Raw genomic sequence first — 11360 nt, forward strand, 5'->3', positions numbered from 1 at the left:
ACATAACCATAACGACACGAGCAGAACTAAAACACAGAATCGCTACAATATATAAGTAAAAGGCTAGCTACATGTAAAAGCTAAAAATATCAAAACAGAAACTAAAAGCTAAAAGTAGCAAAATGCTAGCTAAAGCTAAAGTAGCAGAAGCTAATCTAAACATAAAGGCTTGCTGAAAACTTTAAGTGGCATAAAAAAACAAAAACAGAGGAAGTTTGCTGAAGCATTCACACAGTTACATGAAAAATACACATTATTCGTCCACCTTATCAGGACTTTCCTCTCCATCCTCGTCCACAAAGGTGAAGGACTCCCAGCTGATTTTGGAGCCTTGGTCCGGTGAACTTTGACCTCTTTCAAACACTCGCCTTTCTGCAGAGAGCCACCAGTCTAAGACGGCCTGCAGCTCCGTCCTCTCAATCGAGCCGAGAAGAATCATGGATTCTGCAAAAAAATCAGAACAATGTTTCATATTCGGTAACCTTTTATATAAAGATATTGACTTTACTCTCACAGCTGCTAGAAAGAGTTTAGCTTAGCATAAAGCCAGGAAACTGAAGGTGAATTAGCTTGAAAAACACACATTAAGTCTTTTCATTAACTTTGTCTAATCCTTTAACACTAAGCCTTTAAAAGGGAAGCTGCAGGCTTAGGAACCAGTGTAATGATGTCGGTCGACCCACCTTTGGAGTCGACAAGCGGGATGGTTTTCAGAGTTGTGTTCTCTAACAGGTGGTTTAGTTCCCGAAACGTGGAGTGAGAGGATAAGAATTTCACTTTACGCACCATGATGTCCTCCACAAAGATGTTATACTTGCTGTGAATGCAGTAACACAACAATAAATTCCTTCCGCAAGAAAAAGCTCCGCCGAGAAGCAAAAGCGAGGTTTTGACTTCACCTGATGTGTCCAAGAGCCAGCTCAGGAAGGTAGGGCAGCTTCTTCACCTGGATGATGGAGTCGTAGAGAGAAGGCTGCAGACCCTGTGCCACCATGTTGGCCAGGATGACCGCCACCATCATAGGTAAGATGTGGGAGATTTGACCCGTCAGCTCGAAGCAGATGACCGCCGTGGAAACGGTGTGTGTGACGGCGCCTGTCATCGCTGCCGCTCCTGACAGGAAAATGTCAAAATAAACATCAAACCCAATGAGCCAGCAGTTTTTCGCTCCACACGGGTCATAAACATTTACCCAGTATGGTAAACCTTCTAACGATAAATGCTGCACAAATTTGCATCTATTTTTATCATTTGTTTGCTGCTTTTTAAACTTAGCAACATTAAAAGAAAACTAGCATACCTTAAAGCAGGGGTGCCCAAATTTTTCCCTGAGACGGCCAAATTTAAAATCTATCAGAGGGCTGCGGGCCAAATGCAACAATATAATACATGAAATGCAAATACTTCTAAAAAGTCAATGTACTTATACTTACTTATATAACACAGTTATTTAACCTTCCATTCTGTATAAAGAACATTACAGAACAGACTGTGTTGGTGGTGGTGGGGGCAGGGTTCTGGGGGTCCTCCCCCAGAGAATTTAGATTAAAGTAGATGCCATTTCCTGCATTCTGGTGTATTTTACAAAGGTTTATTACAGTAGATTAACATGAAACAAAAGATGTAATCTCTGTTATTATTGAAATCTCTCTGACTGCAAAGCATTCAAGCAACACCGCTGCAGCTCTGCAGGTAAGGGGTGTTCACTTCAGGACAAATCGAGGTTGCTGATTGGTCAGTTGCTGACGTGCTTACTGGATCGATTGACAGGTGGTGGGTCTTATGCAAAAAAAATCATAGATTTTATTGGTCTGCTTGTGTCTTTCATCATTTATTCCATATTTATTCAATATTTTGGTGATTCTAAGATTTGAGAACTGTTTCCTTACACAATTCTAATGATGGTTTCTTTATTTTTCAGGGGTGTTGAGTTTAAATGTAAAGAGGCTAAAATCATCACTGAAACCAGTTCATATTTATAATTTACTTTTAAACACTTGGTGTGATTTATAAATGTATTCTGTCAAAGGAAAGTGTTTTCACTTATCGCGGGTCTTCAGGGGTACAGATCCCCCGCGATAAACGAGGGACTACTGTATTTGTGCTTGTGAAAATCTGCTCATATCAAATATTTACTTTGTGTAAATCTACAGTGAAACCCTTCCAAAGATCTTAAAAAAGTTACGTTGTCATCAATTTGGAGACTAACCAATGACAGCGTAGCCTCCTGGCAGGATGCGGTACACTATCCCATCAAACAGGATTCCGTTCGGGAAAAGAGTGGCCATGATCTCACCGACGAGTCGACCAAAAGCAGCTCCTTAAGAAGGAACAGATAAGGCACACAGGTGAGGATGAGTTGCTCAGTGGGTGATATTGCGCTCGTGCGACAAAACCCTCTTACCTAGAATGAACACTGGCATGAAGGCACCGGAGGGGATGGGCATCGTGGTGGAAACTGCTGACATCCAGAACTGCAGCACAAAAACAGGATCAAAATAGGATCAAGCCCAGTCCCGGTGGGTTTCCATAAAGGCAATGAACACCCTGCAGCAGACGCAGACTGAAGGAGGGTGAGATACCTTCATGATGAAGAAGAGGAGGAGGATGACGAAGACGCTGACACTAGGGTGAAGCCAGGCGGAAGAGCGGCCGAGGCCAGGAGGAGCCGGGAGCTCTGAGATTTTGGTCCAGGTGAAATTATCAAACAGAGAGTTGATGCACTCTCTGGGCATGAGCTGTCCGAGGAGAGAAACAGAAGAAAAAACGTGTCGCCATGAGTTTAATTCAGTAAGCTTGAAACCGCTCTTTATACCTGAAGCAGTTTGCTTCAAATGGGCCAAAACTTCTTCTTTAAAGAATGTTGTGGCTCTGTAGGCTTCCTGAACATCTTGTTTTTATTTAAATTCAAGCCCAGTTCACTTCTTTTAGGTACTGAAAGGATTCCAAACTCAAAGAATCAACCAGTGTCAGACATAACAAACATCTTACGAAGAACGTTTTTATATTTATTTGCATCCAAACAGATTTATCCATCCATTATCTTTACCTGCTTCTTCCTTTTTAGGTAGCGGGGGTCACTGGTGCCCATATCCAGTAGTCACTGTGCGAGAGGCGGGAGACACCCTGGATAGGTCTCCAGTCCATCACAGGGACACATAGAGACAAATGAGACAAACAACCATTCACTCTCTCACTCACACCTAGGGACAATTTAGAGTTACCAATCAGTCTAACGCATGTTTTTGGTCTGTGGGAGGAAACCGGAGCACCCAGAGAAATGCACAGAGAGAACATGCAAACTCCACCCAGAAAGGCCCCCAGACCGCAATTTGATCCGGTGACCTTCTCTCTGAGAGGAAACAGCTCTACCAACTGATCCACTGTGCCGCCCAGAAACAGATGTATATATATATTTTTAATATTTTTAGTTTAATTCATTAAATCTGTTTGACTGTCGTTGCGATAACCGTTTTGTGGTAGTTTGGGACCAGCAACGTAACTCTAAGAACTTTTAGCTGTAAACATGACATTTGGTGGAATGACGCAATCACATTTCTTTAAACAAAGACAAGTGAAGGAAGCATCAGGCCTTAAAGGGATTATTCAGATTTATTTCTTTGAACAGGTGCTTATTATCTTATCCACTGTAGCTGAATGACCTTAGTTTGAAAAAAAAAATGGAGTTTAATTCTTACTGGAATTGAACTGTCGGAGCTAAAGGCTAACGGCTGATCCAAATAGGGCCGTGACCAAAGTGCATAAAATGGACATGTTTTACCCACCGAGTTGCTTTTATATTTGAAACTGAGGCTTTCCTTCACCCCAAACGTGACAAAAAAATACACAATCCACACTTCCCTGACCCTCTAAAAAAACTCCCCATAAATAGTTCTTGAGAAATAAAGTCTGTGTGGAACTGATTGAGTCTCACCTCTCCAGCCATAAACTGCCCAAACCCAGGGGGAAACGTGAAGGTGGCGATGATTAGAGTCACTGCACCTGGATAGATCAAACGACTGGGAGTACACACACACACACACACACACACACAAACACTCATTAAGAGGAACAGTGCATTCTCAGAGACCAACAACATTGTTTGCAATAAAAACAAGCGTTTGGGTTTGTCCCACAATGATTGTATGAGCCTGCTGGTGCTGCAACTCGCTTCTTTCTAATGGCCAAGTCTAATGTTGCCTGACTCAGTCCCTGTGGGTAAGTGAATCTCCCCATTGAGCGAATAACTGGCTGAGAGGTTGTTAAGGCTTCTGCAGCTCTCTTGGCTGGTGTTGTGAGACTGATGAGTTTGGGGAGTGGAGCTGAGGACACATTAGGAGGAATTGGATTTAAATGCACAAATGGTTTCCGTTTTAGGGAACCAGAATAGTGGGGCTTTAAGAGCCGAGCGTTGTGTTAATTCACAACAGCAGAAAGAGCAAAGCAGCGCCTGGATATGTAGCTGATGTATGTATGTATATGTATGTGTGTGTGTGTCGGGATCTTACTGTTTGGTTAGAAAGCGAGTGAGAGCCGTCGGTCTTCTCATAAAAAGAACCACCTGTCTGTTCAGGTAAACAAAGAACGCTCCCAGGAAGCCACATGAGATCCTAAAACAAGGAAAGAACTGGCTCTTCAGACTGTTTATACGAGTTCATCAAGAACAAAACCATCATTTGTCTGCAGCCAAAAGCTGAATAAACACAGACCCAACGTTCCAGTTGATGAAAAGCAGCAAACCAAGTCGATAAGCACACAAAATGTTCAGGTACTCACAAATATCCTCACCCTATTATTGCAAAAGCAGGAAGCTCCTGCAGGTCAAAGGGGAAATCCATCCGGAAGTTGGTTTTGAACAGAGCTGTGATCGTGACTGAAAGTAGAAAAAACAAGAGCACCACATGCGTCACATTATACTGACTATTATGTCAGAATTATTATGTGTATCGTATTGAGCATTGTATTGTATTGTATTGTGTGTATGGTATTGTTTTGTTTATTGTATTGTGTGTATTGTATTGTATTATTATATGCACAGTATTATTATTATTATTATTATTATTATTATTAATTATTGTGTTCTTTGTTTAAAACAGATCTCTCATGTAAATGAGTTCTCGTGACTCAATGAGACTAACTTGTATAAATAAAGGATGAATGAATGAATTACTGGTATACAGCAATCTATAGCAATGGCTCGGACAAGCAAGGGCCTGATATAACCTTTGACCTTGATTTGTGACCTTGACCTTAGAGCTGGGGAGATGAAAAAAATTACATGACACGCAGATCGTACAAATGTGTATCAAGCTTAGTTAAATTATCTTGAGCAGATCAGAAGGTATGGCACACAGACAGACGGCGACTATACATCAACAGCAAAATGTGGGTGGAAAAGGTGAAACACCCACACCTGCCTCCACCCTCATTTGCCTCACTCTGGGCCCATGAGCAAGGCTCTTAACCCCCACCATCTGCTCCCTAAACAGGTCTCTCTTGAAAATGAGTTCTCGTGGCTCAATGAGACTACCTGTATAAATAAAGGGTAAATGAAATGAAAAAAATACTATAGTACTTCTGCCTTTTGACGGGTGTATAATAATAATTTAAAAAAGTATAGTTATTTGTTCATTTCTGAAACGCTGTTTAGTCTGTTTTTAAATATTTTGTAGACAAAAACAGATTTTCAGACACTTTTTGAGACACGTCGGCATCAGAAACAAGACGATTTGACTTTTTTTAAACTATGCTGTAGATGTGTTAGAAATAAAAATAAATACTCAAAATAACCTTCCACTGGAGATGTGTTCATGTCCAGCTAATCAAGATATTCATCGTCTTTCAATTCCTCTTTTTGAGGCAAATATAGTTTTTGTCAGAGTACATACAGAAGTATACCCAATGTAGTCTAAATGTTAAAATAAAAATCTGATATGTCTGACAACTTGAGTGCAAGGAAGCCCAGATGTATATTTAGTTGCAGAATAAATGATGACACACAGTAAAATCTATGATTTTTTTGCACGAGTCAGATCCTTGACACCATCTGTCAATCAATACAGTAGGTTTGTCAGTAACTGACCAATCAGCGACCTCAATTTGTCCCAAAGGTAAACGCCCCTTACTTGCAGGAGCTCCACCCCTTTTTCCTCTGACAAACTTCTCAGGGTTTTGCTTTACGGACACTTTCTGGTCAGAGGGATTTCATGAAAAAATTGTCAGAAAAATCATTAAACGTTGTTGGTGGGAGAAATGTGATTCAGACACGTGTTACCCTGAGCGTTCAGAGGGTGGAATACAGTTTTTTTATATTTCACAAACTAAATGGAGTCTGGAAAAATGTAAAAGATGGATAAAGCCCTGCGGCCAACCTCATGAGCACCTGAACACAATAGTGATACGCAGGAAGTAGCTACAACATGTTCATCTGTACGAAGGTAAATGTCAGTAAATACTCCATTTTTTGTCATAACTACATTAAGAGTTAAATTAAGGGTTAATGCTTAAAACTAGTTGTGTTTTGTTTTATGTGTTTTAATTGTAGATATATGTTACAACTTCTGGTTGCATAAATGTAGTCTTTGTTTTTTATGATCAGTTAACACTAAACTGATTTTGTACAAAGTGTTTATTAGGTTGTGTAATGTAAAGTGGAGGTCTGTAGCATCTTAGCTAGTACGTCTGTATTGCATGCCGCTAGCTTAGCGCTACGTTAGTGCCAGCGTTGGGGGTAGTGGTGGTGGTGGTTGGGGGGGGGGGGGGGGGGGGGGGGTTGGTGTGTGTGTGGGGGGGGGGGGGGGTTAAAAATGCATGAGAGAAGCAGAGTGTGCTCTATCCACACAAGGAGACCTGTTGGTCAGGCTACTTCTACTTTTTGCTGAGCTCTCTAAAATAGTTGTTGAATCAAGTGTTTACTTATGTAGGTAAACGTAGATGTTTAACAACCTGTTAAAATACAACAGAATGCAGGAAATGACATCTACTTTATACAAAATTTTCTGGGGGAGAACCCCCAGACTCCCACCAGTGTGTCCTCCGACATTACAAATGCTTCTGATGCCAATGTCCACCACACTGATCAAGCCAAGAGCCATTATCAACAATAGGGGCTGAGTACCCCTAAAGGTCAGATTCTAGAATCACCCCTGGTTGGTTTATGACACTGAAGTTTACAATTTCTGTTAGTTTTTACTTCTTCCTAGTTTTAGATCTGATCGCATCTCAACTCCCTGAGTTGCAGCGGGAGCAGAAAGCTTCTCCAGACAAAGCAATCCAAAAATATTAAGTTTTTAGCCAATCCAAAATGGGATTCATTCATTCAACCTTTATTTATACAGGTTAGTCTCATTGAGTCACGAGGACTCATTTTCAAGAGAGACCTGTTTTAGACACAACTCACAGATGAGGTACAGACAACAATAAACGGTCATAGAAAGCATTTAAAATGAAAAATAACTAAAAGTAGTGATATAAAACAAAACTAAAACAAGCTACATTATGAAACGGGGTAAAATACTAAAAACAGGAACATGTCTGCGTTGATTTTTGAATTGAACTTAACAATTGTTTAAAATCTCTTAGAGCGACACGTTAAAAATGGAATAAGACAAGGCTCAACACCGGAGACTCATTCAAGTTTAAAAAAAGAAGAAGAATTTCCTGACTCATGTCAAGGTGAACGATCCTTTACAGGAAAACCACATAAACTTCATTTGTGGAAAAAAAAAAAATTCACATGTGAAAATGTGTTGGATAAACATGTTTAGACATTTTTATTTCAAATAAAAAACAAATTCCACATGTGGCAAATGACACCATTTTATCAGTGAAACAATGTGAAAATAACACGTGAAATGCATGATTTTGGAAATTTTACTGAAAAAAAAAACCCACATCATATTCGTGCGCTTTTTTAAACTGAGCTGCAGGTTTAATTTGGCAAGTTTTGAAAGAATAGTTATTGTTTTAGCATCAGTGTTTGAGGTGCTGCTAATGTCAAAAACCTCCACAGAAAACCCAAAACACTACATATTTTTTTCATTCTAACATGAATATTTTTATTAAGACTGATTAGTGTTTAAAACAAACCAATATGTTTAATATTTTATATGTTAATAGAAATAAATGCTTTGTCTGTTGTCAGCTGTGATAAAGGATAGATGTGAATTTCGAAGCAAAGACATTTATGTGCATTTTTTTTTTGCATAAATGTGCACTTTTGATATATTTTCTTGAAGAAACTATCTTTTTAAATAGCATATTTTAAAATGCATACAGTATTTTCAGAATATGTACATAAACTCTTATTGTGCTGGCAGTGGTGAGGTTTTCATGCCACAGTTTGCTGCAGCAGAATTGCTTTTATACTCGGAGTGATGACTGTAAACATTTCTGGGTTATCTAAAGAAGCAAAAACTACTTAGCTGCCACGTTCGATGACTTTAAAATAAAATGTAAGCTCAGCTGTCTTTGCCAGCTCGTGTGGATGTGTGTGTGTGTGTGTAGGAGTGTGTTTTACAGTGAATGTGTTGCTCACCAGCATCCTTGTTCCAAACAGAGAGCACCCTGAATATGAAGGCGCTGAACGTGGCAGCGAAGTATCCCCGCCAGTAATTCCTCACAGCAAAGTAGGTAGACGTGACCTCAATACTGAACAGCACCCCTGGTGATGGAGGGAAGGAGGGGGCGGAGGGAGAGGAGGGGTTGCAGAGAGAAAGAAAATGAGGATGGATGGAGAGAGAAATGAAGAAAGAGAGCCAAGACAAAGATTAGTTGGAAAAAAGCAGAGTGAATCCAAAACTAGGGTGTAATTACACACAACGGGAGAACCAGGAGGGAGGTAAAACACACTCAAACATAAAGTAAATACACACTTTCTGTCTCTGTCAAACACACACAAAGGCCTGATGTGAAGATAAAAACACAAAACTGAATAAATCCAGTTGAACCAAGTTTAAAGGTTAAATCATATTTAGACTGACAACATGTGAGCAGCTAAATCCAGAGTATGTGGCAGGTTTTAAATAATTTCTGACTTGGGGACTGTCCAGACGTTTCATCCATTTTAGATAAAAAGATCTTATCCACCTTCTAACGACGAGGCGTGTAATCAGTCCTGATTTCACTCTGCCGCTCTGCAACGTGCAGCCCAAGTCCCAAAGAGTTCTGAAGAAGAACAAGCAGGAGGAGGAGGAGCGCTGCAGCGAAGCTTTTGTCTGTTCTGCACAATAATTAACTCTAGGAATGCCCGTTATTGATTTTGTTCTCATCGCTGATTAATTTGTAAAACTGGAAGAATAATAATAGGGAAGTTCATGGACGTTGACTTCTTCAAAGCTCATGTTGAGTCTCAGAAATAATCCAAACTTGTTTATGTTACAGATAAAAAAAAAAGCAACAAATTACAGTGAATTCTCACATTTATGCAGTCTGAGGGGCAGATATTTAGCATTTTAGTTTCATATGACTGAACTGACAGTAAAGGGGAAATAAAGTATTTTAAAGCCAATATAAACTGAAAAAAGTAATAAAACGTGCTTGTTTTCAGAATTTTGTATTTGAAAAACACTTACTGTATTTTTCAGACTATAAGGTGCAATATAAATGAATGGGTCTGTTTTCATACATAAGGTGCACCGGATTATAAAGCGCGTTATGCGAAATACGTTCATTTTGACAAATTTTTGAGCGCCGTGTACCATATAAAATCAGTTCAAGGTCAGTAAGCACAACCAGAATTAATACATAAGGTGCATTAGATTACAGTAGTCCCTCGTTTATCGCAGGGGATCTGTACCCTGAAGACCCGCGATAAGTGAAAAACCACAAAGTAGGAATATGATAAAATGGGGTTTGTGTTTGTGTCGGCTCTGTGATGTAATGGTGATCTATCCTGGTCGTACCCAGTCTCCTGCCTGCTGACAGGCTACCATCTGGATCATGATGCAGATTTTCTCGATAAATTAGACTTCTTGTTGTTGGTCTGACGTTTCATTCACATAAAATACTGCTTATGAGTAGATGATTTGTTTGTTTCATTATCTTGAAATGCACCTTGGAGCTAGAACCAGGCTAACTTACTTTTTAACCAATACTCAAATTGCTAAAGAAGGTACTCACTTAAACAACTGAATTTTCTATAACCGCTCTTCTCTAATAAACAGTGTATGCCATGGTGACTTCAAAAACATGAGTGACCGTTTGTTATTTTACACGTTTGTTTGAATTTAGATTGTTCTGATTTGTTGTGCACCCAACAGCAACTGTCAAAGGACAGCAGGTGAGACTTCATGAAAGTGAGCCAGAGTGAAGGTTGTACAGTACCTCCTAGTGGAGTGCCGAAACAGCATCCCACCCCCACGGCACAGCCGACAGTCAGTATATCTGTGTAACCGTAAGGGTTCTACTGACACAGAAAACAAGAGGAGGAGGTGGGAGATGAAGGGGTGAGACAGGGAGTGAGACACATTGAAAGGGGGAATAATGATGCCATGAAGGCAGGTGGAGACAGACAAAGTGAAAGATCAAGGTGGAGAGGACGAGACGGGGAGAACAAAGTGGAATAAAGTGAATAAATAATACTCAGGGTGTGCGATTTTAAAAAGTGGCAAGGACAGAGAACATGTTACTTCAAGAAGACATAAAGAAATGGATGCACATGCCAAAAGGAGGAAGCGTTAGGCTAAAACCAAACCTGAGCATAATCTTCTAATTTAGATCCTGGCAGCTGGTAAATCAAAAAGTAAAATTAGAAATTGGACAATGGATTAAAGTATTTTTCACAACTTCTTAATAAAGATTAAAATAACGTGTGCGTTTTGATATTTCACTTATTTTTAAAAAGTTAGGATGTGACAGTTTTAATTCTACTTGTCAGAACTATCTAAATAATTCCGAGGCGATACCTGAACACCAAGAACAAATACCACAGCTGTAACTGTGTGTTTTTGATTAGTTGTGGTCGTTTACTGTTACGTTCTACTCATTTTTGTTATGAAAATAATTTTATGGGAAAACTATTGTGTTAGAATCTGTTTCTTGTGTATAATTAGATTTTTGTGTGTGTGTGTGTTCTGTTTTCTCTGTGCCTTCAGCCACTTCTCAGCTCTACTCTTTCCTGCCTACTCTCACCAGTTGTCATTATGCCAGGTGTTTCAACTCCTCACTTCAGCCCCAGACTATAAAATCTCTCAGTTTTTACTAAATCCTCTTGAGTCAAGCACCGTTGAACTTCAAATCTCATCCAGCCCTCCTTGTGGTTCCTCATGCCAACCTGTGAGTCCTTGTGCCTTTTAATGGTTCCTTGTTAATCACTGTGATTCCTTGTGGCTCTATGTGATTCCTTGTGGCTCCATGTGATT

At 39.8% G+C, this 11360-nt stretch overlaps 1 protein-coding gene across 1 annotated transcript in view; it reads right to left on the reverse strand.

The window, feature by feature from the left end:
* The window catches only part of clcn1b (chloride channel, voltage-sensitive 1b), a 50256-nt gene that overhangs the window by 5497 nt on the left and 33399 nt on the right, over window positions 1-11360 (reverse strand). The window contains exons 7-17 of the mRNA XM_037676192.1: window positions 10324-10402; window positions 8537-8662; window positions 4789-4873; window positions 4509-4610; window positions 3935-4019; window positions 2583-2738; window positions 2405-2474; window positions 2210-2320; window positions 900-1113; window positions 684-817; window positions 266-444 (exon numbers count right to left, since the gene is read on the reverse strand). Coding sequence (XP_037532120.1) covers window positions 266-444; window positions 684-817; window positions 900-1113; window positions 2210-2320; window positions 2405-2474; window positions 2583-2738; window positions 3935-4019; window positions 4509-4610; window positions 4789-4873; window positions 8537-8662; window positions 10324-10402 — 1341 coding nt within the window. The remainder of the gene's footprint in view (window positions 1-265; window positions 445-683; window positions 818-899; window positions 1114-2209; window positions 2321-2404; window positions 2475-2582; window positions 2739-3934; window positions 4020-4508; window positions 4611-4788; window positions 4874-8536; window positions 8663-10323; window positions 10403-11360) is intronic.

Source organism: Nematolebias whitei, chromosome 5 (assembly GCF_014905685.2).
Source record: "Nematolebias whitei isolate Nwh7 chromosome 5, NemWhi1, whole genome shotgun sequence".
NCBI classification, from domain to species: domain Eukaryota; kingdom Metazoa; phylum Chordata; class Actinopteri; order Cyprinodontiformes; family Rivulidae; genus Nematolebias; species Nematolebias whitei.